The 24,999-nt window shown below is 34.7% G+C and overlaps 1 protein-coding gene across 1 annotated transcript in view; it reads left to right on the top strand.

Annotated features, from left to right (window-relative positions):
• Positions 1 to 24,999, top strand: part of LOC129792516 (uncharacterized) — a 119,258-nt gene that overhangs the window by 937 nt on the left and 93,322 nt on the right. Inside the window, exon 2 of the mRNA XM_055831615.1 lies at positions 1,243 to 1,300. Within this exon, the coding sequence (XP_055687590.1) occupies positions 1,243 to 1,300 (58 nt within the window). The remainder of the gene's footprint in view (positions 1 to 1,242; positions 1,301 to 24,999) is intronic.

The following is a 24,999-nucleotide window of genomic DNA, read 5'->3' as shown; positions in this document are numbered from 1 at the left end:
ACTCAAGGTCCTCCGCCTTCTCCCCCATTCCTCGCAATTTTATCACCTCCCCGTGTGAGTCACAGAGAATTCATGCAGAGAGTCAATTTAATTCATTTAATTGCATTTTTGCGCACAACTTCGCCCCCACTTCAGCAAGCGCCAAAGTGTACATTCCCGACCAGCGCAAATTCCGAAATGACCAATTTGTTGATTTTCGTACTCTACGTCCGTGCATTTTCATTCATTCATTTGTTTTGATTACATTTTCTATTTACTTTTTATCCGTAAAACAGTAAAAAAAAAACATATTGCGAGTGATTTGGGTTTGAATCGATGTGAAATGAGTGAAGATTCCAACTTTGGGAGGGATTTTTTTGGTTGAATTGAACAGAGATGGCGCCACGGAATCTTCAAAAATTTCATAGGAAAAAAATCGTTAATACACTGTTATGTTAATCCTTGAATGTACATAATCGATTTGATCGCCATTTTGAAAAAAAAATATTCCTTTACTTTTTGAATATTTTTTACCTTTTTTATGTAGTTAGTTTTTAGTTTTAGTGAAGCGATTAATGTTAATTGATTTGATGCCCCAAGGAAGGACTCATACAGTCCGAAACGTCGAAAAAGAATAAAAAAAATAATTAGCCTAAAAATGACTGAAAATCCGTCTTCTTATTTCCTTTTTATGTGGTTTATTTGGTCCCTTTTCAGCATTTATGGACCCCTAGATGTTATTTTAGAGTTCTCTTTAAGAAATCATCACGAATAGTCTAAAAAACAGATGAAAATCGTTTTCAATTTTAGGTTATGTAACTAATATTTGCTCAACATAACCTACAAAAAAAAGATGAGTTCAATCTGATTTTTTATCAAGCTTTTTTAACTTAAAAAAGTCTCATTTTTAAAGTTTATTTTAAAAATTAGTATATTTGACTGAACTCGTTTATTTGTAGGTTATGTTATGCAACAATTAGTTACACAAGCTCAATCTTCTTCATTTACTTTTTTTGGTCGGACGAACATTGCGACATCCATTTTTTTTAGGTTAGGCAATGCAGGCTTTTATTCTTCTCATTTTTATATAAGTTTCAGACCTTCATTTGTGTCTATAAAATTCTTACTTCCTATTTTTCTTCAAAGAAATATATTCTAGATTTTGATAAAATATTTGGAAATTTAAAATAAAAAGAAATATTAAAAAAAAAATACAACAAAATGGCGAATTTTGATTGATTTAGGTATAAATTTTCCTTTCAGCTAAAGGTGATTTCTTCCTGGATGATACGGGAAAGGAAGAAGATTTGACGAGATTTGGGTAAGTTTAATTTTCTTTTATCAATTTCCCGCAAAAATACATTAAAAATTCAACAAAATCAGTGATTTAAAATCCCAAAATGTGTAGTAAAGAAAATCAATTTTCCACAAGAAGCAACATACGGTAGAAAAAAAACTGAAAGTGTGCGAAAAGGAAATGTCTGGGAGGTTGAAAAATTAGGCCAAGGGAATTGTCTATTTTTATTAGTAAATTTTCTTTCAGTTTTTTTTTTATTTATACCCAAAAGATCGCAGGAATGACTCAAAAATAGATCAGACACGTGAAAAAACTTTTTCTTCGTGCTCTCAAAAAGTTCATTGAGAAATTATTAACGTGGTGGAGCTTTGAAAGTTTCAATGGAAGACAAGTTTTAAATGAGTGTTCATTGAAGTTTGTGGAGTTTATATCAAATTCAATGTGAAAATAATTTATTTATTTATTTTTATTTTAAAAAGCTTTTAGTTTTTGTAATGTGTTGTATTTTTCTTTCAGCAATGTTTTTTTTTACAGGAAAATGTCATTTAAAACAAAAGTTTCTTTTTCAAATATGTCTTGCAATTTTTTTCCTACTGTACGGTAGGTCAATAGGTTTACATTGTACCTAACAAGGTGAAAACCTTGGGATCGAATCCTGCAAAAACAAATCTTTTTTCCACTCAAAAATAATTTATTTCTACTTTAATACAATATCTTTGAGCTTCCTAAAATTAATTGATGCTGAAAATTAACTTCTCCCACCTCTCTGGAGAGAAAAAAGTGAGAAGAAAAATGCACAAAAAACTCGTTTTGAAGCAATGAAAAAGCTCTAAAGGAAATTCCTTTGTTGATGTGTGTATGTGCTGCTGTTTAGATCCTTTTCCTGACTCTATTCCCCGATTTTTCCTCCCATTCTACATGTAAGTTAGAAAGGAAAATTAACTGTCATTCCATTCTCAGAGTGGCGGGACTCTTGTTTCTCTGTGCTTTTCCTCAATTGCGCTCCCTTTTCCAACTTCCGAATGACAAAATCCTGACCTGAGGCAATGCAATCCAGGTGGAGATTTTTGTGTTTTAAAATTTACAACAACAAAAAATCCCTCAAGGATGAAAAGAAGGAAAAAAGCTGATTGACGGGATGTGGAAAAAAAGGGGGTTGATTGAAAATTGGTTCACGAAGGAGGTGAAGAAAAAATTGCAAAAGGGAAATGATCTTTGTACACAACATTTCTTCTTCTTTTTTTCTTTACTCACATTAGTATTATTTCCTCGAGACATTTTCTTGTGTCCTCTATATTTCTTTCAACTTGGTGTAAATGTACTTTTCTTCCTTGTGAGACAAAAATTGACTAGACGCTCAATATGAGGAGGATTGGGGCGTCTCTCTACGTGTATGTGCGGAGAAAGCTATAATTAGATTTTGCGAATTAATTGTGTATTTAGAGGCTACACTACATTGTATGAGGGAAATGAGACTTTTAACCCATTTGGTGTTTTTGGGAAAATTTTTCTCTCTTCTCTTTCATTTTGTAAAAGTTAAATAAAACTCAAAAATGAGAAATTTTATATATATAGCCTGCGTGGAAAAGAAGGAGGAGGAGGAAAAGTATTGAATGTTTTTGGAGATAACAGAATTTACCGCTGAATCTGAATATTTCATGATATTTGTTATTTACTCAAGGTGTTTACTGATAAAAAAAAAGGGAAGACTTTCCAAACAATGAGCAATAGCTGTGGAATTTAGAATTTACAAAATAACATTCTCTTGGGAAGAACCAAATCTAACAAGAAAGTAAGAAAACTTTAGTAAATAAAGAAAATGCTTTTACAAATCTTTTTCAGCCATAGGAGTCTTTTCGTTTTTGTGTAGAAATTTTTCTCATTAGAGCAAACAATCAGGAACACGTGATGCTGTAAAAAATCAAAAATGAATGAGAAATCGCCAAATAAATTTCCCATTTTTACAGAAATCAGCTGGAAATGATTCGTCCAAAATGTAAATAGTGACGTCACCATTCTGTTTTGTTCTATCTTTGAATGCATGAAGCCTAATATTTTTTTTTCTCAAAAAAAAAAAACATTGAAGAAACATCTTTTTATAGTTTTATAGTCATGATAAAACATCACAGAGAATGTTTCATGCATAAAAAGAATCGAAAAAATTCAATAGTGACATCATTGTTCACATTTTTAAACAAATCTGCGATCTTTTCGAAATGGGAAGTCTGTTCTAGGATTTTCTGTCTTTTTATTTAAATTCCTTACAGGACTACGTGTGTCCTGATTTTTTCGTGTAATAAGAGGATTTTTCATATAAAAACGAGTGAATTCCTTCAGCAAAATCGATAAAAAATCTGGATTTTTGTTAGGCTCTTTTAACGATTTGCAGATTTTATGCATTGTAGTTGCGTGTTTGTTCTTTTCATTAATTGGTCAAAGAGTTTACTAGCCTATGTAGAATGAAAGGTAGGGATCAGTATCCACTAGATACGATCTAGGTTCAGAGACCTAGGAAGTCAAAAATCACTCATTCAATCAATCATTGTTTTAGCTATTTTTTGGTCTTGTTGGCGTAGCATACTAAATCTTCTTCAGGGCACTTTTTAAATTATTTTTAAAATCCCAATAAGTCATTGTTTTTAAAAGTAATTGGGCCAATAGTTCAAGGTTCAAAATGAACAATTCAGCTTAAGAATCCTGGAAAATGGAGTTTTTTTTTAAAGTACATATTTTGCTTATTGTAGGTATACTTGTAACTAGCTTAATGGGTAGCGTATTCGCTTTCTTTTTCGTTTGTCTTAGGTTCGAAACTCGAGTGATTCCTCTTCATTTTCTTTTTTACCCATTGGGATTTACGAAATTATCGTCTGTTTTAATTATTTTATTTGAAGTCTTACTAAAATTTATTTTATTAAACTCTTTGTTTGTTTTTATCAAATATCTCAAGTAAAATGAAAAAAAAATGAAAATTTCTTAATTTTCCTTTTAATTCTTTATGTTTTAATGTTATTCTCAATCTCTTTCAAATTAAATTTAATTTTTATTCAAAAATTGTATTATCTATCAATCTATAGAAAGATATTTGATCCAACATCATGTCTTTCACACACAAACACACACATAAACCCCCTTGAAAGCCAAGAGAAATCGATTTCTTCCAATAAAAGAGTCTCATCTTACTCCCCCAACACCCACCTGCATATGTTGTATCCCTTAAAAACTTCTCTCACGAAGATTTGGTAAATGGCGCTTGAAAAAAGGGCATTTTGAGGATTGGAAGAGATTCGTGTGAATAACCTTTAACTGATTTCCTTTTGCTTATACTTTTTTATTTGGAGAATATCTCTCTTACTTGCTTTTGTACATTGATATCTAAGGATTTTCCACGGATTTTCCATTTTGACTTACCAGCCTGTGTACGAAGGAGGGATGGTTCATGGGGAAAAGGGTTTTTTTTCTTGAGGGAACCACACCCCATCCCTGAATGGAATTATACATATGGCGCGTACACAAAATGCGTCTCCCGAATGGGTTAAAACGATATATTCGCATTTGAGAGGATGTTGGGCGGGAAAAAAAGATATAGAAGACGGTATTTGTGGTTTGAAAATTCACACAGAATTTCCGCATGAGAGTATATTGGTGTGAAAGTGTCTGGGTGTATGTATATAGTTTGGGGCTAGAATGTCTAGACGTTCTTTTTGACTATTGGGTGCGTCGTGCGTTTTTAGATTTCCTCCTCATGGTTGTGTCTGGTTTAATTTTAGGCCCAATCGTGCCTTAATAATAGTTGCGAATGTGGCTGAAATAATGTTTTTCTTTTTCTTCTTTCATTTTAAATGAGAAATCTACAAATGAGAGATGAATTTGTATTTTCAAACGTGAGGGGGAGGTTTGTAAGTGTGAAATGACCTCTTTTTTTAACGTTGGATAATCGGTAAGATGTGGGGGAAAGGAGGTAATTGGGAATTGGGAAGAAGGGGTAAAAAAAATTTTGGACCAGCATGGGAATTGAACTCAAGCAGGTGAGGTTGGGGGGTGGATATCTCGGGCACTGCACCACGCAAAGGTGCAGCGACACATGGATGATGGGTTGGCAAGGTTGGCGGGCGGTTCCTTGTCGCAAACCCAAAAAAAAATGTTATTGCTTTACAATTTTTTTTTATTATCTCCGACGATCGTCATTATATTGTTTGGGGTCTCTTTGGTAGCGCGGAGTTTTGGGTTAAGGAGGGAAAACACCTGTCGAAGCTTTAAAAGAGCGAAATGAAGAAGAAGAGCAAAAAGGAAAGCAAGGAGCAGTTGGTGTGGCAAATGCGCGATGTTTGGCTTGTGCCGATCAAAAACATTTGGTATCTTGGTCGTTTTTTTGTTGTTGTTGTACTCTTCCATCAGTTTCTCATATTTATTATCGCAATATTCTTCCTCAACCACGAGGTTTAACGTGAAGTTTTTTTTTTAAAAGGTAAAATTTGCAATGAAAAAAAAATGGAGAAAAGAAGAAATGCTGAAAAGGAAGGAAAAGAGTTTGGGAGATCAAAGAACTACTTCTTGAATTCTGTCGATGGTGTGGTTTTTTTTCTGCAAGGAGGGAAATGATGTGAAAAACACTTGAGGGCAATTTTATGAAGAAATTCAATGTAATTCTTTTGTTCTTATTCTCCATGTCTACCATGTACCTACCTATAGTTTTTTTTTGTTCTTCTCCTGTGACCCATCGAAACAACATCTCTCCTGCGAGAAGGAAACAATTGGTCTCTTGAATTGCCCTCCAGGGACACACAAAAGGATCGTTCCTTGCTGAAGTAACACTGAGAATTCTCTTCTTCTTGTTTTTTTTTTTGCCTCTCTCTCTAAACGAGAAAACACGCTGCCAGCAGGGTTGGAGTGAATGTATAAAAATGTTCTCCTGAAAAAAAAAAAAAAAAGAACTACCATGAAAAGTAAGATTCAAAAAGGCGCTTTTTTATGATTAACACACATTTAGTTTGAGATTTCAGGTTTTCTAGCACTATCCGTTTGGATTGTGTTGAATTTTTCTCTCTATGAAAAATTATATATATACCGGATGTCTCCCTCTTCTATGTTTTTTTTCTTTCTCTTCTCAACACTCTCACACACTTTATTCCTCTTCTTTTCCCTCCAAACATCTATTTAGAAAATTTTTGTATATAGCTTCTAAAAGCTACATCAAAACTATTTCCATCACCATCGGTGTTCTCATTGCAATGGTGGTGGTGAAAGAAAACGAAGAGACAGAGACATGGTGAGATGGATATCGCTTCATCTCATTCACACAATTTTTCCCTCCATTTTTTCGAGTTTCTTCACTCCGGATGTTTGCTTAGAACTTATAAAATTCACTTTGGAAGATAGATACGATTCACGACGACTATTGAATTGGAATAATTCACTTTTGAGGAAATGGAGAAGGAACCTTTTTTTCTTGTTTTTTTAAGGAAAATGTCGTTTTTCTCACAATTTTCATCAATTTTGAATTTTTATTCTATTATTTTGTACATATTAGGTTTTTTTTTCAAAAACGACGCCATTAATTTGGAAATGCCTGATTTTATTGATGTTTATCTGAACAATTTCAACCCCTTATAGGCATGTGAAAGCAATTTATAAAAATGGTGGCCAAAGATCTAATTTCTTTTTGGGGGTTCCTAAAAATGGGATTGTGGTGGTGAGGATTTTGATGATGATTTTCATCTGTTATAGACGACGATGTATAAAAATGAGGGTTGAACAGCGTCATTCCCTTTTCAATACACTGCCTGACATTAAATCAAGTTCACTATTTGGTAGAAGTCTTTTCTTTTCAAATGATGCTCGTCTATTTACAATAGTAATGAATATTAGATTCAGTTCGTTGTTAAAAGTTACTGATTCATATACAGATTTGGAAAAAAATCAGTAGATTGATACATTCTTACCTGTTAACAAGCCCTCATGTTGTTGCATCATGAAAGTCCTTTGGTACTTCTTCAAAAGTATAATACACAAAAATCTGTGGTTTGACGAAGATAAATTATTTGAAAGAAACTTAAAGTTTGAATTTCTTAAAACACTAAAAACGGAAAGGGCTTGAGGACAATTCTAATGCAATTGGTTTATGTTTTTTTTTTATTAATCTGACCTATGTCCGTTATTTAAGCCAGGCCTAATTTTTTTTAGTCAAACTTTAGTTCTTTAATTAAAGATTATATGAGATGCATTCAGTTCTAATTCTGCCTGATCTAACCTTAAAATTCTAAAAGTCTGACCTTAAAAAATGTAAGCCTAGTTTTAAAAAATAAAGCTTTATGAAGAATTCAGCCTAGAAAGAGATAATTTTACAACAAAAAAAGAAAATTTAAGCCAAGCCTTAAAACTAAAGCTTGGTTTATGACAACTAAAGCCTGGTCTAAAAATTAAAGCCGAATTTTACCAGAGAAAAATTGAAGCCAAAACTGATTAAAAAAAATTTTACCTGGAATTAGGAAATTTAGGTCTAACTTTAAATATTTTGGATTGACTCAATAGACTTAAGCTTAGATTTTAAAAAAACTCCTAGCACAAAAAAAACATTTATCTGATTTAGGAAAACTTAGGTCTAGATTAAGAACCTAAGAACTAAATAAGCAAGACACAGAAGACGTTTTTTCTGTTTTAATTTTTCTATATTTTATATGATCATTAAATGGTTAATGAAATAACTAATTATTCATTCAAAGTTTTGAAATTGAAAAGAAAATCATAAAAAATATTATCCTAAATCCAACTTTTATTGATTCTTCTTTTCTTTCATCAACTGTAGGTACTCTGTCTACAGACTTCCCAATTTTAACATACATTTCATTTTTCATGTACAGTGGAGGGTTTTCCCTCCAAAAATGGAACATCTGCTCGTCTCTGTTGCTCTGTGTGTTGTGTTATTCCATCGAGGAGAGTGTTTTTGTTGGAAAACGTCTCGCTGTGTTTGTAGCATTATATATATGACGATGTTCATGGGACAGATGTTTAGGGATTTTTATGAAAGTTTTTTTTTTCTTCTTCTTTACCAAACTTCATGTTGAAGCATTTCACTTTAACTTTTTTTTTCTATATAAGTCTCCGTATTTTACATTAAATTTTGTCTCAGCGTCCCTGATTTCTGTTTATGTAGGTTTTTTGGTGGGAAAATTGTAAAGGAATCTTGAGAAGAAGCTCCAGAAATTTTACTTGAATTATCTCGGCCATTTTGATTTTTCTATTTTGGTGTCTATTTTGGGAATTTTCCTACCAAAATTGAATGCTTTTCCACCCACATTGAGGTATAATGTGCCAACTTTCCACACCTCGTCAGTTTAATGTGTCACAGAGAGTGAGGAGAGAATGTCCGGAAGCGGAAATGCTATTGATTTCACGTTTCTCATCTTCCTCATTTTCCTATATAGTATGTACTGTACACTGTAGGTACATATAAGTGCACCATTGAGGGGTGATGTGATGGTGGATGTGTCAATCGATTGAAGATGCAGAGTGCCAGAGGAATGGGGGAGGAAGGGGAGGGATGGTGTGGGTGGTGAGTGTGTGTGCTGCGATATCCGTCATCAATTCCACCAAAGTGCATCGTTCGCTGGTTGAAGGTTGAGAATTCGGAGGGTGAGAGAGGGATGAACTGTGAGGAGGACAATGGCGTGTCAATGGCGACACTTCCTTGTATATTTCCTGAGAATGGGTGGGAAGGAGATGGAAACGTCATGTTGAGGCTTTTTTTTCTTCATGAGGTATCCCACACATTTTGAGGTCCTTTCAAATGAACGCGCGAGAGGGATTGAACGGTGGAGGGGGTAGGAAGAGGCTTCAGAGGGCCCGTCGAGGGTATATGTTATGTAGTACATACATATACAACAAAATAAAAGATCGTCAGAGTAGAAGGGAATGAACTAAACAAAATGTTAGCTAAACAGAGAGGAAAAATCGTCTGCGTTGCGTCCTGACCTGCTTCAATGCAATCGTATCCGGCGGTCGTGGTAGTCTCATGGAGGGAAAATGAGGAAAAGAAGAAAAAAAAATAGGAGGTATATATATTTTGCAGTAAGTTGAGAATTACATTTAGAAGCATGCAAACTTCACCCCCAGTTGCAGAAGTTTCCAACCCCTGAGCTGTGTTGGCTTTCTTTTTTTTCGTCCTGCTTCAGCCCATCAAAAGTATACGATGAATTGGCATAAGGGCGTGCATTCTGATAAATGGATGATGGCATATGGTAGTAGTCTTCCACTATGTATACAGTACATCCAGTTGACAGATTGTTCTCAATGTGCATCAGAAAACTTCTTCTCCATCTTACCCCAAGTCTTCAGTCTCTTGGCTCCATTCTTTACCATTGAATTTTTTTTTGGGTGAAGGAAGAGGTTTCGGAAAATTCAATTATATCAACAGTGCAAATCTCATATCTATGTCGTCATCCCATACCAATTGAGGATTTCCGGTCTCTCTCTTTCTTCCTTTTCCCTTTCAATTCGATGAGCAAGATGTATTTGACAGAATTCAAACATTTCTTCCATGGTCCTCACATTGGTGGGTAATACTTCTTTACAATCAACACGATAAGGAGTACCCGAAGATTAAATGTCTCACAGTTGTCATCACGTTTTCCCTTCAACAGACATATCAATCTTTTTTTTTTCTTCCCATTTCCAAAAGGGAAAAGCTTCTTCAATTTGTCCAACATTTTCTTGCAATTTGTCCGTCTCTTTTGTAGATAACATTTGATAAAAGGAATGTTACTCTAAGTTTCTTTGATGGTTCACTTGACGGATGGTTATTATTAGATTGACAACAGTGATATAAATGGGAACCATCCCTTTTGTCGTTTCTTTGGTTTTCTTATGAAATCTTAAGGATTTCCTCTAAAATTAATACATTTGCACGCAGATCCCACAAGGTTAATCATTTGCAGTTAATTGTTTTTCATGCCATCTTCAAAGTATGTGGCGAATATTTAAATAAATTGATTGATCCGATAGAAAATCTTCTATCTTAACCCTTTAACGTTTTTTGGGTCATACCCTGACCCAAAACGGAAATGATTTTTTAAGGATACTTCTAGTTAATATTTTTGGATGCTTTCTTCGCCAGTATAAAGCTAAAGGATCAACCTTTCAAGACATATTTTTTTGATTCGTCCAATTAATTCCTTTATAGTCGATTTTTTGCATCAAACTTGGGAAAAATTGGTCGATTTTCAGCACTTTGAAAATCGGCATTTTTTCCTATTTTATAGTTTTCCGATAGTCTAAATCGACTTGAATCTTATAAATAGACTAAATAACAAGAAAAAATTGCTTTATGGGAACCTTGAAAGTTGAACCAATTTTCCAAAAAAGCTTTTCCAAACTTTTTGGGTCAGCATATGACCCAATGGACGGGAAGGGATACAAAACGCGGAATTTTTGACAACTCATTTCCCATACATAAACAGTGCGGTGAAGTGGCTAGATGAGCCACGATTTTCAGTGATTTGAGTGATTTTCTGGCCAGAATCTCTGGCCAGGATGTGTTCTGATGGAGGGATGGGTATCCTCCTTTAGTGTTGTGTTAAGTTTAATGCAATTTTGTAGTAAATAAGTGGTAAATTTAACGCAAACCCGTGACAAGGTGCGTGTTTACAGTGTGGAGAAGTGGCTGAATGGGCCCCGAATTTCAGATATTTGAGCGATTTCCTGGCCAGAATCTCTGGCTGGGATGTGTTCAGATGGAGGAATGGCTATCCCCCTTTACTGTTCTGTTAAGTTTTATCCAAGTATGTGGCAAATAAGTGATAAATTAACCATAAAATCGGGCAATGTGTGTGATTAGAGGAACCTTCACCTGGGATGACACTGAAAATCCTGACCAAACCACTTCTGGTCGGTTTGAATCTCATTGTAGTTCATCCCAGGGTGCTTCCGAGGCGTCTTGGGGGTAACATTACCGGCCACGGACACAGAGTGCTTCTTAATTGTGAATATCAAAAATCCGTGTTTTGTATCCCTTGCGGTCCATTGGGTCATATGCTGACCCAAAGCTTTTCCGGAAAATCCGTAAGTTGGAAAATTTTTTTTTCGACTGAAATTCATATAATTAGGCCCAAAGAGTTGGAAAATAGCAAAATTTCCAAAATCGGCCCAGCAGTTTAGGCGCGGACCTTAAAGGGTTAAGAAGCTCTATTAGTTCAATTTGTACAATATCGATAGAAATGAAACTTTTTGACTTTTTTTTTCAAGTTTTCTATTTTGTGGACATGGGGCTAAATAATTCAATGAAATTTATTTAACAAATTATGAAATATTTTTATTATATTTGTAAAAAAATTAGGAAGGTTTTTTTATGTTTACGGCTGTAATTGATTTTGTAAAGGATTTATAGAAGAACCTAACCTAGCTTTAGCCTAAGAGAAATAATTCCACGTATTTTATCATTTTTAGCATTTTAAAAATTAATTTAAATGAAGATCAATGGTTTAAAATGGTGTTTAAGGATTGCTTTGGCAGATTTAAAGAAAAATTAATATCTTTTATGCAAATTTGGATCAATTGCCTCTTTTTACCCCACGCGCAATGTTTTGATAAAGTGGCTGTATATGAAAATCGACGAAAGGTTTCAAAAAAAAAATGGTAAATAATTCTTATTAATCAGTCATTAACTTTAGTTTGACTTTGTAGGTTAGTTCATCTGAATATATCGGTTTGCAACATTTTTTTTCTAAAACTTTAAAAATGCTAATAAAATGGAATAGCTTCATTTCATTTTAATAGACTACAATTTTATGGCCTAAAAAGGACATAGTGATTTAGCATAAAACCCTTAATGTCCCTTTTTCGCAACATATTTGTTTTACCTTCTCTTTTTTTTATGATATTTTTCTGTTACAAATGAATTTATATGAAATTCTCCTAACTCACCCCGCTTGACGGTACTATCATTTTTTTATTAGAACTTTGATATTTTGAGGAAAAAAAAAACATTTTTAGAGCACAAAGGGTAAAAAAAACCCTACCCTAGGTTAGTTTTATTTCTTCCCTTAACTAACAAATTATTACCTCTTCTAATGTAGTGTGAACGCCCTAAATGAAACCAATTGATTGTTAAAGGAGAAAAAAAAAATGAGAGGAGTTTCTATGTTGCGTTTTTACCCTAAATTTTTCATCTTGGATTAATTGCTGCATTTGTGTGTTTGTGAGGTGAGTTAAAAGGGCAGGTGGTGTCAATTCACAACTGAAAGGGATTAATGAGAAAAAAAAGTCTGTTTAATGTTTATTTATGAATTTTTTGTGAAAAAGAAATCAAGAAAAAAAGACTTGTAGGTGTGGTCGGAAATTAGAGTTTTGATCTTAAAACATCTTATTTTGGAGATTAAATCAAAAATTAAGACAGATCATTCGTTGATTTTTCTTATTGAAGAATTAAAAGGAAAATCCTTAAAAAATGACTTTTCGTAGAGGATTAGTGTTGAGGAATTAAGGTCAATGGAGGGGTTTGTGGATGAGCCTACACAGGGTCTAGCTTGCAGTTCCTTTATAACAAGGGTATGATGTGTTTTCGTATAACAAAAAAAGAAGAGAAACAAGAATCCATCACATGCTTCCTCGCACCCTCATTTCTCAACCCACAGAGCTAATTGCTGTTCCAACACGCAACATTCGACCATGTGCGCTCATTTTTGGCATCATTCACCACGCGACAAAGCCCAAGAGGCGCATAGTGGAGGGTTGGGAGACATCGTGAAGATGTGAAGATGAATCTCACTGAGAGATAGAGAAACAAACCTCATTCATATAGGAAGTTGAACACGTGTTCTCTTCATATTCATTTCTTCTTCTTTTTTTTGACAACATGGAACAAGGTATCAGCATTAGATGGGTGTTCTCTACATCACCCCCCCCCCATAAGAAAGAAAAAAAATCACCCTCACAGCTTCCCCTGAAAGATGCGCCAGATGCAACATACCACGAGACATTCACCAATCAACTCCACACACACAAAATAAAAGCCAGACAGAACTTTTTCATGTGAGGCCCCGTAAGAGATTGCCTAGAGAGAGAGAGCAAAGTTTTTGGCCTCATCAGATGCAAAAGACGAAGGTGTCCAAAAATTGCAGCAGCTGCTCTTATTTCAATATCATGCGCGCTGCATCAAGAAAATCCGAGAAGGAAAAAAAAAGATTGTAGCAGCTGCATCCTCTGAAAAAAAAAAGAAAGATCCACTAACACACACGCGCGAACACTAAAATGGATCATAAATCGTCCTCGCAGGAGCACATCGCGTACAGCATTAAGCTCCATCCATATACAAAAGAGAGTGAGGCTATTAAGCGCCAAAAACCTCCTGGAAGAAATTCAATATTCATTGCAAAATCTCGCCCTCGGTGCACCGTGTTATGGGGCAGGCAAAGAAAAAAGGCGAGTAAGAAAGAAACCAAAGAGGTCTGGCACGTGGTCAGAGCACAAAATGTGCATCAATGTTGGCGCGCGAAATTCATGCCACACTTTTGCCAACATAATCGAAATTGGCCACCCAGAGGCATCTAAACTACCTATACAAGGTGTTTGCTTTTATAGCCCACTCACAGTAACCACCATCCAACCGTACAGAGACAACTTCCACGAGATCTGGCTATATGTTAACTCCATTGAGAGTTATTCTTCAAATTGTCCACAAGACCACTCTTTTATCCGAATAATGACCCCAAGGGAGAGTTATCTGGATCAATTTCATTGCCTCTATTGGTGGCACATAACGTCATTATATGTTAGATAATAAAGATAATAAAGCATCTCTTTGGCCATATTATTGTACCATTAGGTTTTTATTGTCATCCCAATAAAAGGATGGTAAATCGCTTGGATGGAAGATATATTTCACAGACATTTCCTATATTACGTAATAGCCTGATGACCTCTTTAGAATATTTCATGACAATTTGTATAACTTAAGGCGCAAGTTTGGAGTACCTAGTTAAGGACCTAAGGGACAGTCAAATAATTTTGAAAACTCGAGGACTTTTCAGAGCGATTTTTCAGTCTATTTTGAAACGATTAAAAATTTACTTGTATTATCGTTAAATAGTCAAAAATATTGATTAGTATTTAGTATTTTCACTTTTTTAGATAATTTTTGTTGTCAAAAAATTTTAATTTCTCACATTTTGGCTGATTTGTTGTTCTGTCTGTTTTTCTTAATTTGTTATTGTCCTAAATTGTCTGAAAGTGCAATAATTTGCGTCTAAAATCTCCAAATAATTTGCATAATTTTAGGCGTATTTTGGTGTAAAAAATCACAAATCATCAATTTTATAATTTGAAACATTTTATGTTTAGATTTTGTTTAGGTTTTCAAATAATTCTTGGTTTTTAGATTGATTTTTTTTTTAAATTCTTCAATTTAGTTTTTTTATTAGTTGGTATACCACAATCGTGGCATACCAAGTATTGTAATCGTCGGAGAAACCGACCACCTCAGATCGGGCTCAAACTTGGTATGAGCACGTTTTAGACTTCCCACATTACGAAAATGGTGGTGGAAAATTTTTGATCCGGCCGGCCTGCCGGCCGGCCGGCCTTCCGGCCGGCCTTCCGGTGGTCCAAACTTTATCTTATATCTCGAGAACGGTAACAGATAGAGACTTCCGGTTTGAAGTTTTATATAGAAATGTGGGTGTAAAATTTCATTTTTTCGCATTTTCAAAATCCAAGATGGCCGCCATCCGCCATTTTGAAATAACGTCAATCACTTCCCTTATAGTTAGAGGTCTGAAATTTTAGTATGTTGTAGTGCTCAATGAGACATTTTCATCGATAACTCATACTTGAAAATCGGTCAAGCCGTTTAGCAAATATGGCGACCTAAAGCAAAAAGTGTTTTTTCGATATAACTCGAGAACGGTTTGACCGATTTTGACCAACTCAGGCTCAAATGAAAGGTTTCAAGAAGCCCTACAACTCTCTAGAACATTCCAAGTTCCTGAAATGGCCACAAGAGGCGCTAAAATCAAAAACAAAAATTGCCTAGTTTTAAGGGGCTATATCTCCGAAGATCTGTTATAGATTTCCTTTAAATTTTGATATGTTGTAGAAGGACTAATAATCTTGCACCAGTCCGAAAATGAAGAAAATCTATGTCGCCGTTTAGAAGATATAGCCATTTGAAAAATTCTTGAATTTGAAAAGTTCTAATAGCCATATCTTCTGTTCTGCTTGTCCAATTTTGCTCAATTTGGTATCAAATTAAAGGTTTTGCAATAATCTACAACTTTCTAGAACATTAGAAACCTCTAGAACCACTCCTTGAGGCCAAAAAGTGCAAAAAACTGTTTTGGTAGAACAAAAATCCGCCATTTTATGTTCTGGAGGTGACCTTGAAATGTATCGAAATATATGTCAGATTATAGCTTATTTCAATACCTTTTTATAACTAGTCAAGAAATTTCTGTAGGTCTTATACAACCAGAGATATGAGCATTTTAATCTTTCATATTGATAAATTTCATTAAAAAAATCAACTTTGCCTACTAATTCTGCTCACAAATTATATTACAACGCATAGACTGACCCATCCGCGTTGTGGTATACCAACTCTAATAACTGGACGCGTTATGATTGACTTTTTAAATGTAATGGCGCCTAAATATAGGCAAATTCCTATAATTAGGGAACCAACTTTAGGCGCATTTTGGAGCAAATGATTAAATTTTATGTTTTATTAATTTTTTTGTTTCTTCCAACTTTTTTTTAAAAACAGTTTTAGTTTTTTCAAATGGCACTGAAAGTATGAAAATTCTTGAGTCAAATGCGTGGAAAAAATGAAACTTGCATAGTTTCTTTTATTTATAGTTTTCTAGCGACATGTTGATTTTTATAAAATATTTTTCAAGGCTTTAAATTCACAAAAAAATCTTTACAAATAATTTTAAATACCAATTTTAACTTCATTCGATCAAAGCTCCCACTGGAAATGAATGAGTCATTAAACAATCAAATAAAGGGTCAGTTTGGTCAGTAAAGTCTTCTAGAATTCGAATTAAAAAATAATCGCATTTATCGTGTAAACATGTCGCAAATCATAGTGAATAAAATAAGACTTTAAGCCAAATTGTGAGGTGAGGATTATTTTTTTTTGGTTTTGCAAGCAAGTTCGAGATAAAAAAAAATTCTCCCTCTGACATAAATGCAAAAATTCAACAATGTGCCCATAAATTTGTATATAAACCACCCTGGGCATACGAAAAAATCACGCCAAATGATTCAGAATCAAACACCTGGACAATTTAGAATGATTTACTGGTTTTCCTTTTATCATACCACAAACCTCTATATTGGAGAAGTGCAACTAATTCGTTCAGTGACTGCCACACACAAGTCAATAAATTATATTAGTTGGTATACCACAATCGTGGCATACCAAGTATTGTAATCGTCTGAAAAACCGACCACCTCAGATCGGGCTCAAACTTGGTATGAGCACGTTTTAGACATCCCACATTACGAAAATGGTGGTGGAAAATTTTTGATCCGGCCGGCCTGCCGGCCGGCCTTCCGGTGGTCCAAACTTTGCCTTATAACTCGAGAACAGTAACAGATAGAGACTTCCGGTTTGAAATTTTCTATAGAAATGTGGGTGTAAAATTTCATTTTTTCGCATTTTCAAAATCCAAGATGGCCGCCGTCCGCCATTTTGAAATACCGTCAACCACTTCCCTTATAGCTAGAGGTCTGAAATTTTATTATGTTGTAGAGCTCAGTGAGATATTTTCATCAACAATTCATACTTGACAATCGGTCAAGTCGTTTAGCAAATATGGCGGTCTAAAGCAAAAAGTGTTTTTTCGATATATCTCGAGAACGGCTTGACCGATTTTGACCATCTTGGTATCAAATGAAAGGTATTGAGAAGCCCTACAACTGTTTAGAACATTTCAAGTTTCAAAAACATCCGCAAGAGGCGCTAAAAACAAAAACAAAAATTGCCTAACTTTAAGGGGCAATATCTTCGAATTCCGATCATAGATTTCCTTGAATTTTTGATATGTTGTAGCCTGACTCAATATCTTTCACCAGTCCGAAAATGAAGAAAATCTATGACGCCGTTTAGAAGATATGGCCATTTGAAAAATTCTTGTATTTGAAAAGTTCTAAGAGCCATATCTCTTGAACGGCTTGACCGATTTTGCTCATCTTAGTATCAAATTGAAGGTTTTACAAAACTCTACAACTTTCTGGAACATCAGAAACCTCTAGAACCATTCCTTGAGGACAAAAAGTGCAAAATACTGTTTTGGTGAAACAAAAATCCGCCATTTTGTGTTCTGGAGGTGACCTTGAAATGTATCGAAATATATGTTAGATTATAGCTTATTTCAATACCTTTCCAGAACTAGTCAAGAAATTTCTGTAGGTCTATTAGAACTTAAGATATAAGCATTTTAATCTGTCAAATTGCTAAATTTTACAAAAAATCGACCTTGCCTACTAATACTACTCACAAATTAAATTACAACGCATAGACTGACCCATCCGCGTTGTGGTATACCAACTCTAATAACTGGACGCGTTATGATTGACTTGCAATTTTTGTCCCTCTGACGGGACCCAAGGAGTTATGGAAGGAAGGAAGGAAGAAGGAAAAAAAGACCTTCGTGCTATTATAGAGAGAAATATGTCTGCAAAATCTACAAGTCTCTTCATCCTTCCTTATATATGAACTTAATATTACAATATTTTCTCACCCTTTGCTAATCTTGCAATATTGCTACACATTGTACATTACATTACTATCGCACAACTGCAGAAATGTTCAAGGCGTCAAAATGTTAAGTTGAGAAATTGTTAAATTTACGGCGAATATATAATTTCATTGCAATTATATTCATAAGTCATTTTGTAGCAGTTGATGGAAGTTGAATTTCTCAATGAGGAAAATGCTTTCGTGCTATTGTTTTTGCATTTCAAGGAAATACGGACACATTTAGTGAGAACGATGACTCAATTTTCCTTAATAAATTTATATTCTTGCAGCATTTCTCTATGACCTATTTTAACTATTTTTTCGGAGACATAGGGGATACTGGGGTAAAAAAAAAGTCAATTTGCATACATTCTTATCTGCAAGAAAATTTCCTTGATAGGTCATTTTCATAGGAAATTTCCTGGCCTACAACTTTGTCTCAGACCGCTTTTTCCTATCTCCACGGAAAATATGAGTTTTCGAGCTTTTACTGAACCCTTCTGCTTTTGACTTTTTTTTTTAAACTCTGCGGGTAAATATAGGCACCAGTGGGGTAAATAAAGTCAGTGGAATTTTCCGACATTTCTAATGATTTTCCACCTGAGGGATTGATGGTAGTTGATAGAAAAACTTCTCACCTTTTGATCCGCTACAAGGAATTTCAATTTTATACCCACTAAAAAAGAGAATTTTGCGTTTTTTGTCAATCACGCCATTTTGCAACAAAGGAAATTGGTCAAAAATTTCGAAGTTCCATATGATTTATACATTGTTGACTACATTTACCCCCGCCGTCTCCATAGATAATAGGGGATGAAATACATACTTATATATAAAGGAAAATCTAAATGAAATGAAATGTATATCGTGATCTATCCAAATAACACTCCATGTGTCCAGTCTGTATTAACCATCAGACACGAGCTGAAAATGAAGACATTCAGGTCAGTAACTTTGTTGGTGTTTCCACAATTTTTCGTATGGGGTGGGATGGAATAAAGAGGAGCGACTTTGAAATTTTAATAAGCATCAATCAAGGACAGCTGCAGTCCGGGATTTTTTTTGTTGATGCATTTTCCACAATAAAATTCTCTCAAATGGCGTTCCATAAGTTGAGCATTTGTTGCTTCGGAGCAATGCCACTGGTGAGATGCCATCGCAGACACACATATGAGGGTGAATGAGGGAGAGAGGGCGAATTGTGCGACGATAAATTCTCTGAGCTCGTGGCATCATTATTTAGATTGAATGCCTTATGATCCTGATCTCGATTTCATTCCTTCTGTTGCTTCTTTGCAACTGCAGCTTTTCCTCTCATATAATTGGACGAACATCTGTGATGTGTGGGGATTAATGTAATTTGATTGTGTGATATTTTCTCTCACTCTCCTTCACTCTCTGATATATATGCTCAGAATATTCTCTCATGTAATCTACATTGTGGGATCTCATTGGGTTGTACATTGATGAAGTACGTGCGACTTGGGGGAAGGAAGGAACATACATATAAAGCGTTGTAGGGTGAGGGAATTGGTTGAGTTAATGAGGTCTCATCGATGACCGGAACTTAAAAATGTGCTGCAGAGCCAATTAACCCCGTGTGTGTCTGCAACAAAACACTTTGACTCCAAAAGGTGGGAGAAGTGGCAAAAGGTTGGTAAGGAGGCATTTGGTAAAGGAGTTAAAATGTTTCAATGATCACAGAGAGATGCCCAAAAGATACGACATGGTTGATTGTTATGATTCTAATCGTTAATTCCCTTTTAAATGGATAAACCACTTAGGGAAGTTTTAACGGAGAATGGGGTTTAGCAGCTCACCCCATCCAGGTGACCTGTTGATTGTTTTTTTTTTTGCTTAAATGAAGCGTCAAGATCCTTTTCAAAACTTAAGAATCCTTTCCAGAGGAGTTTATTTATTTTGCAAATCTGATGACAAATGACACAAACATATTGGTAATATTGGTAATATTTATATTGGTTATTTATACATAAAGCATATGCTCATATGCTTCAATCGATCATTCCTTGATTCTCTGTCCATAAGACAAAAAAATTCTTCTTTTTTTTAAATTTTATTTGAGCCATGAGTCAATTTGACATCCTCACATACTTCCGAGACAAAAATCTGTAATCCATAAAGCATTGGTGCATTTGCTTTATGCACAATTTTGACAAATAAATTACAATGTGGGCGTGGCTAATAAATTTTTCAGGAATTTTGTACACGAATTTTGTTAGATTACTTTAGGAGTAAAGTGAATCATTCTTTAATATTTTCCTTAAGGATTGAACTCCTTTCCTCTTTTCTTCACAACTTCCGCATTTATTAGATTCTAACCTAAAAGCTTACATTTCGCAATGCTTTATGTTTAATAATTTCAAATAAAACAAGTAATTTATCAGTTTTTCTTTAACAAAAAGATTCAAACTTTCGCACATTTTGTAGTCAATAAATACATAATGAAGCACAAATAATATTTGGTAGCAAAAAAATAAATAAATGAATTTTGCAGCTGTCTCCTTGGAGTAGTGGTTGGTTTTTTTGGGGTCTTGTTAAATTTCTCCCTCATTTTTTTTGGTTGCATCTTTTCCGTCTCCTATGCAAAATATATCGTATACCAAAGGTAATTCATGTTGCAACATGACGTAGTCACTTTGAATGGTATTTTGATATTCTTTTAAATGAAAGCAGACACATTTATTCCACAAAACACCTGGCATTTTTTTTCATCCAGTTTACGGTTTTATTTTCCTCGCAAATTTGTATAATTTTTGGGACAGGTCATGATAGTACCAGAAAACTTTCTCCTTCCTCCTTTCCGTAAATTCAAACGTTGGGTTCTTCAAGTAAATGTGGGAGAATGTTATTCTTATTTTTGTCTCAAATTGAATCGTTGAAATATTATTTACAATGAAAATTCAAATTTAAATAATAGATTTTCTGATTTTCCATGCGTGGGATGAATTTTTAATCAAAGAAAACTATCATTGTGGGGTTAAAAAGAAAATAGTGGGGTAAATAAAATCACATTGAATTTATTGTTCTCCCCAAACTGTTTAGTTGCATTTGCCAAAAATGAAGCAGTTAGTATGAATTCTGTGCACAAATTTTGCAGGATTTATTCGTCAAAAATACTATGAAGCATAAATTTAAATTATAACTGTTGTCTTCTCTGTATACATATGTATATCTTTTCAATATTCATAACAATGCAATATATTTTAGAAAAATATGTTTACAACAAAGGCGAAGACAAAAGTTAGGGGAGGAAGCAGTTTTAGAGTGTATAAAATTTGTGGCCACTTGAATATGAGAGGATTTTATGCGACAATTTATCATTATTTCGCCGGCAATATAAATTCATATAAAAGAATACTTCAAGGAGGGTGAGGGGGGGGGAGACAAATAATGAGAAGGGGATGAATTTATGTGTGTCATATGAGAAGAATTTCCTTCCTTAACCCTTTTGCGACAATTGTGTGGTGATATGTGGAAATTGATACTTTTTGGAGATTCTTTTTATTTCTTTTACATTTTGTTATTTGTAAAAGGATGGTAATATCAATTCCTTTTCTGCTATTTTTTTTTACAAATAATCTTGTCTTCTAAAACTGTTGGAATCATAAAATTGTTATTAAAACTTTAAAGTTTCGATAGTTCTAACCTCAAACTTTGACGTGAATTTTCTCCTAAAAAGGAAACATTTTTATCAATTTTCTTTCAAAGAATTTTCAGTTATTCAAAGTTTAATATATGATTGACAATGTTGCGATACTTAGGTTTGATCGATGTAAATTTATTAAGAAATATAGATTTCAAAATGGCCGTTAGTGATAATGTTGCAGAACATCTTTTTTAAGACGTTTTAAAGATGGCCGCCAGGCTTTTATACCATTTAAAGTTTTAAAAATCACTCAAAGAATCTCTAAAGAATGCATTCTAATAAAATTTCAGTTATTTTATTGCAAAAGAACCTAGCATGTTGCAATATGTATGGAAATCCGCCATATTGAAACAACAGCGGTCATTTTGGAAATACAAATCAAACATACGTTCCAAGCACAATTTTAAATTTTCCAAGAATTCAAAGAATGAAAACCCGCTGTCGTGAAAGGGTTAACTATATCTCATGAAATTTCACACTCGCACTAAGCTGAAAAAAAGCGTGTTTATAAAAGTGTCTGGAATCGCCATTTTGTCTACCCTGAGAGAGAAAGAGGTTATTGTTTGGGAAAGGGGTGGAAAATCGCGAATTTTTTCGTTGTTTAACCGGGCTGTGCAGATGTTTGTCTAGCATGGGTTGAGAGTCCTTTTGATTAATGACCTTCAAGGTGTTGTATGCGAAATTTTTCGGGAGTTTCACCTCACAAATACACGGTGCAGCACGCTGAAGAATAATAAGGGATGGCATATAGCAGACTTTACCTTTGAAAAAAGTCCTTTGCTTTATTTTTGGGTGGTGGTATGGTAGAGATAGGGAATTTTTGCTGACTTGTTGTTGGCTCGCTTTTTTGTAGGTAGGTACTACTTCGCGGTTTATGTTACGTTCTTCTTCCAATGCGGATGGCATGCAGTGGCAATGGCCTCATCGGGTTTTGCGTATACACAACACATCCCTTCTTTTCGTTTACTTTGACACAAGAAGAGAATGGAATTCAATTCCTTACTGATGATCGCATCTTCTTGGTGTGGACATTGCCAATTTAGTGAAGATGCAACTCTTGTGTGTGCGAAAATTGCACCACAATGAGGTGGAGAGAGGATGGGTCTGGTGCTGGCTGGGTGGAAAAGGGAGAGATATTGAGTTGAATGCCGCCGTATTTTGTATGCCATTTGCGTTTGTGGCGATTGGAAAGGTATTTTGTTGTGTTTTGTTGGGTATATAATCATTGGAATGTAACATCGTTGGCCTGTGAGATCGAAATCCGCGCAGTAAGAATCAACAACAGCAAACCCATCGACAGGCACCAACAAAATGTTTTTCTTTTTCTTTTTAAATTAGTTTTTCAAAATTTCTTTAAGATTTTTTCCAAAAAGCTTTCCATCAGCAGCAGGGGGTGGAATTTTGTCATCATTTCCGGGGGATTTTCTTCTTTTTTTTTTTACATTAGAATAGGTTGCAAAAATGTCACGGAGAAGACGAAAGCACCCTGTTTGCAAGAAGCAAGATTGTACGGTGCGCGCGGTGTTTGCCGCCGTTTCTCAAGGATCTTTGCTGCGAGGGTTCCTTAACCTCTTGCGCCGTCAAAACAATGTACTTAGAGGGACGACAAGAGGTTGTGTGGTATGCGCTTGGTGTGCGCGAGAAACTCGGCGGCGCGTTCACTGACTAGGTCCACTTTTTCTTGTTGCTCCTTCATCTTCATCTGTTTCTCTGTTGTTGTTTCCCTTCCTTCACTATTTCTCTTATGGCGCATTTTTTCCCCATCTCCCTCCTCCGTATTTATGTTTTTATATGTTTTGAAAAAAAGAGCCATCGATGAACCCTTTATGTGTGCCCCTTGTGTGCCACACCATATATACCTACATACACGACAAAACGATGATGATGGAACAGGGAGGATGGGTTGTGTTTGCAGTGCTCGTCTCTTTTGCCAAGGAGATTGGCGAGAAAGAAGTTGCAGATGAAGTTTAAAAAGTAGAAAAAAAAATCAACCATCTTACACTGCTTCGGATTCTTTATGCGAGAGAGGATGTTGAATGTTGACTGTTGTTGAGATTTTTTCCCTTGGCGTCCACAAATTGAGAAAGAATGGTGGATGGAGGCACCAAAAAAAAAAGAAAACAACCAGTGAGAAAGACCTTCTTGTCTCTGTTTATATTTGTCGTCTGTGTCTCATCGACATGCACATTTTGTCCGCCACATACATCCAGTAAGTATATAAAGAAGTTTATTCCACCTAAATGAATATAGGGGCGAGATAATGTGCTGATTGTCGCGAGAATGCAAGAGAGATTTGAGCGTTAAAATCTCTGATGAGGTGTTTACAGAACTTTTTTATTCGTACCTGTCTCCATAGCTCATAGTTTTGCTATATAGGATGATTTTTCACATCAACGCTTTGCTCCTTTTGAACAAGGAAATTTCTTAATCTCTCCAAGAATTTATTTTGAAGTATTTTTGCAGGCCTTATTGAGGACTTAGAAACTTAGGACAAACAGTTCTGTAACAGATATTACTCTTATTGTTAGGTCTACCTTTAGACTGGTTTAGTTTTTATAAAAGAAACAATTCGGTTAATTTTCAAAGTTGAAAATAAAAGAGTTTTGTGAGACCTCTAATTTGAGCCTAATTTGATTAGACGTCAGTCAAGTAGAGTCAGAACTAAATTACTTGAGAAAGACGTTAACGAAACAGAATCTCGTTACATTACTATTTTATGCATTTAACGATTTAAGACATTTGTGGATCCTGTTAAGATGCTTCGTTTGAGTCCAAAATTATCTAAATCGGACCAGTCGTTTTCTAGAAAATCCAATTTTAACCAGTCAGTCATCTTACCATCATCGTACCACAGAGGTTAAATCCATATATGGATGCAGAAGTACAATCTTCACACAAAAATAAACGTCACACATGCACCAAAAGCGCGTATTTTCTTAAAAGATTCCACGGAGGAGTGAAAGAGATGGCGAATGTGGTGTGCATTATAAAAGGCATTGGGATACGTGAAGGGGAAAAAAATGTATTTTTGGGCAGTCATTTCTCAGGAAAAGACAATAATATAAAAATATATATCGAGGGTTGGAAAATACACTATACTAAGTCGAGTTAGTATAGTATATTTTTAACGCATTTTTCGATAGCTTTTGATGTCCTTCATCTTCCCTCAAAAGGACAAATTCGAATATTTGTTCCCTACAAAGTTACAGCGAAAACTGTAAAAAATTTTACATAAGAAGCAATGTAAATCTCAAACTTCAAACCGCTCTCCTGAAAATCAACAAAAATGAGTTAGTATAGTATATTTTCCAACCCTCGATATAA

Source organism: Lutzomyia longipalpis, chromosome 3 (assembly GCF_024334085.1).
Source record: "Lutzomyia longipalpis isolate SR_M1_2022 chromosome 3, ASM2433408v1".
NCBI lineage: Eukaryota > Metazoa > Arthropoda > Insecta > Diptera > Psychodidae > Lutzomyia > Lutzomyia longipalpis.
The sequence above is the reverse complement of the archived record's forward strand: the minus strand, read 5'-3'. Positions and strand labels throughout refer to the sequence as shown.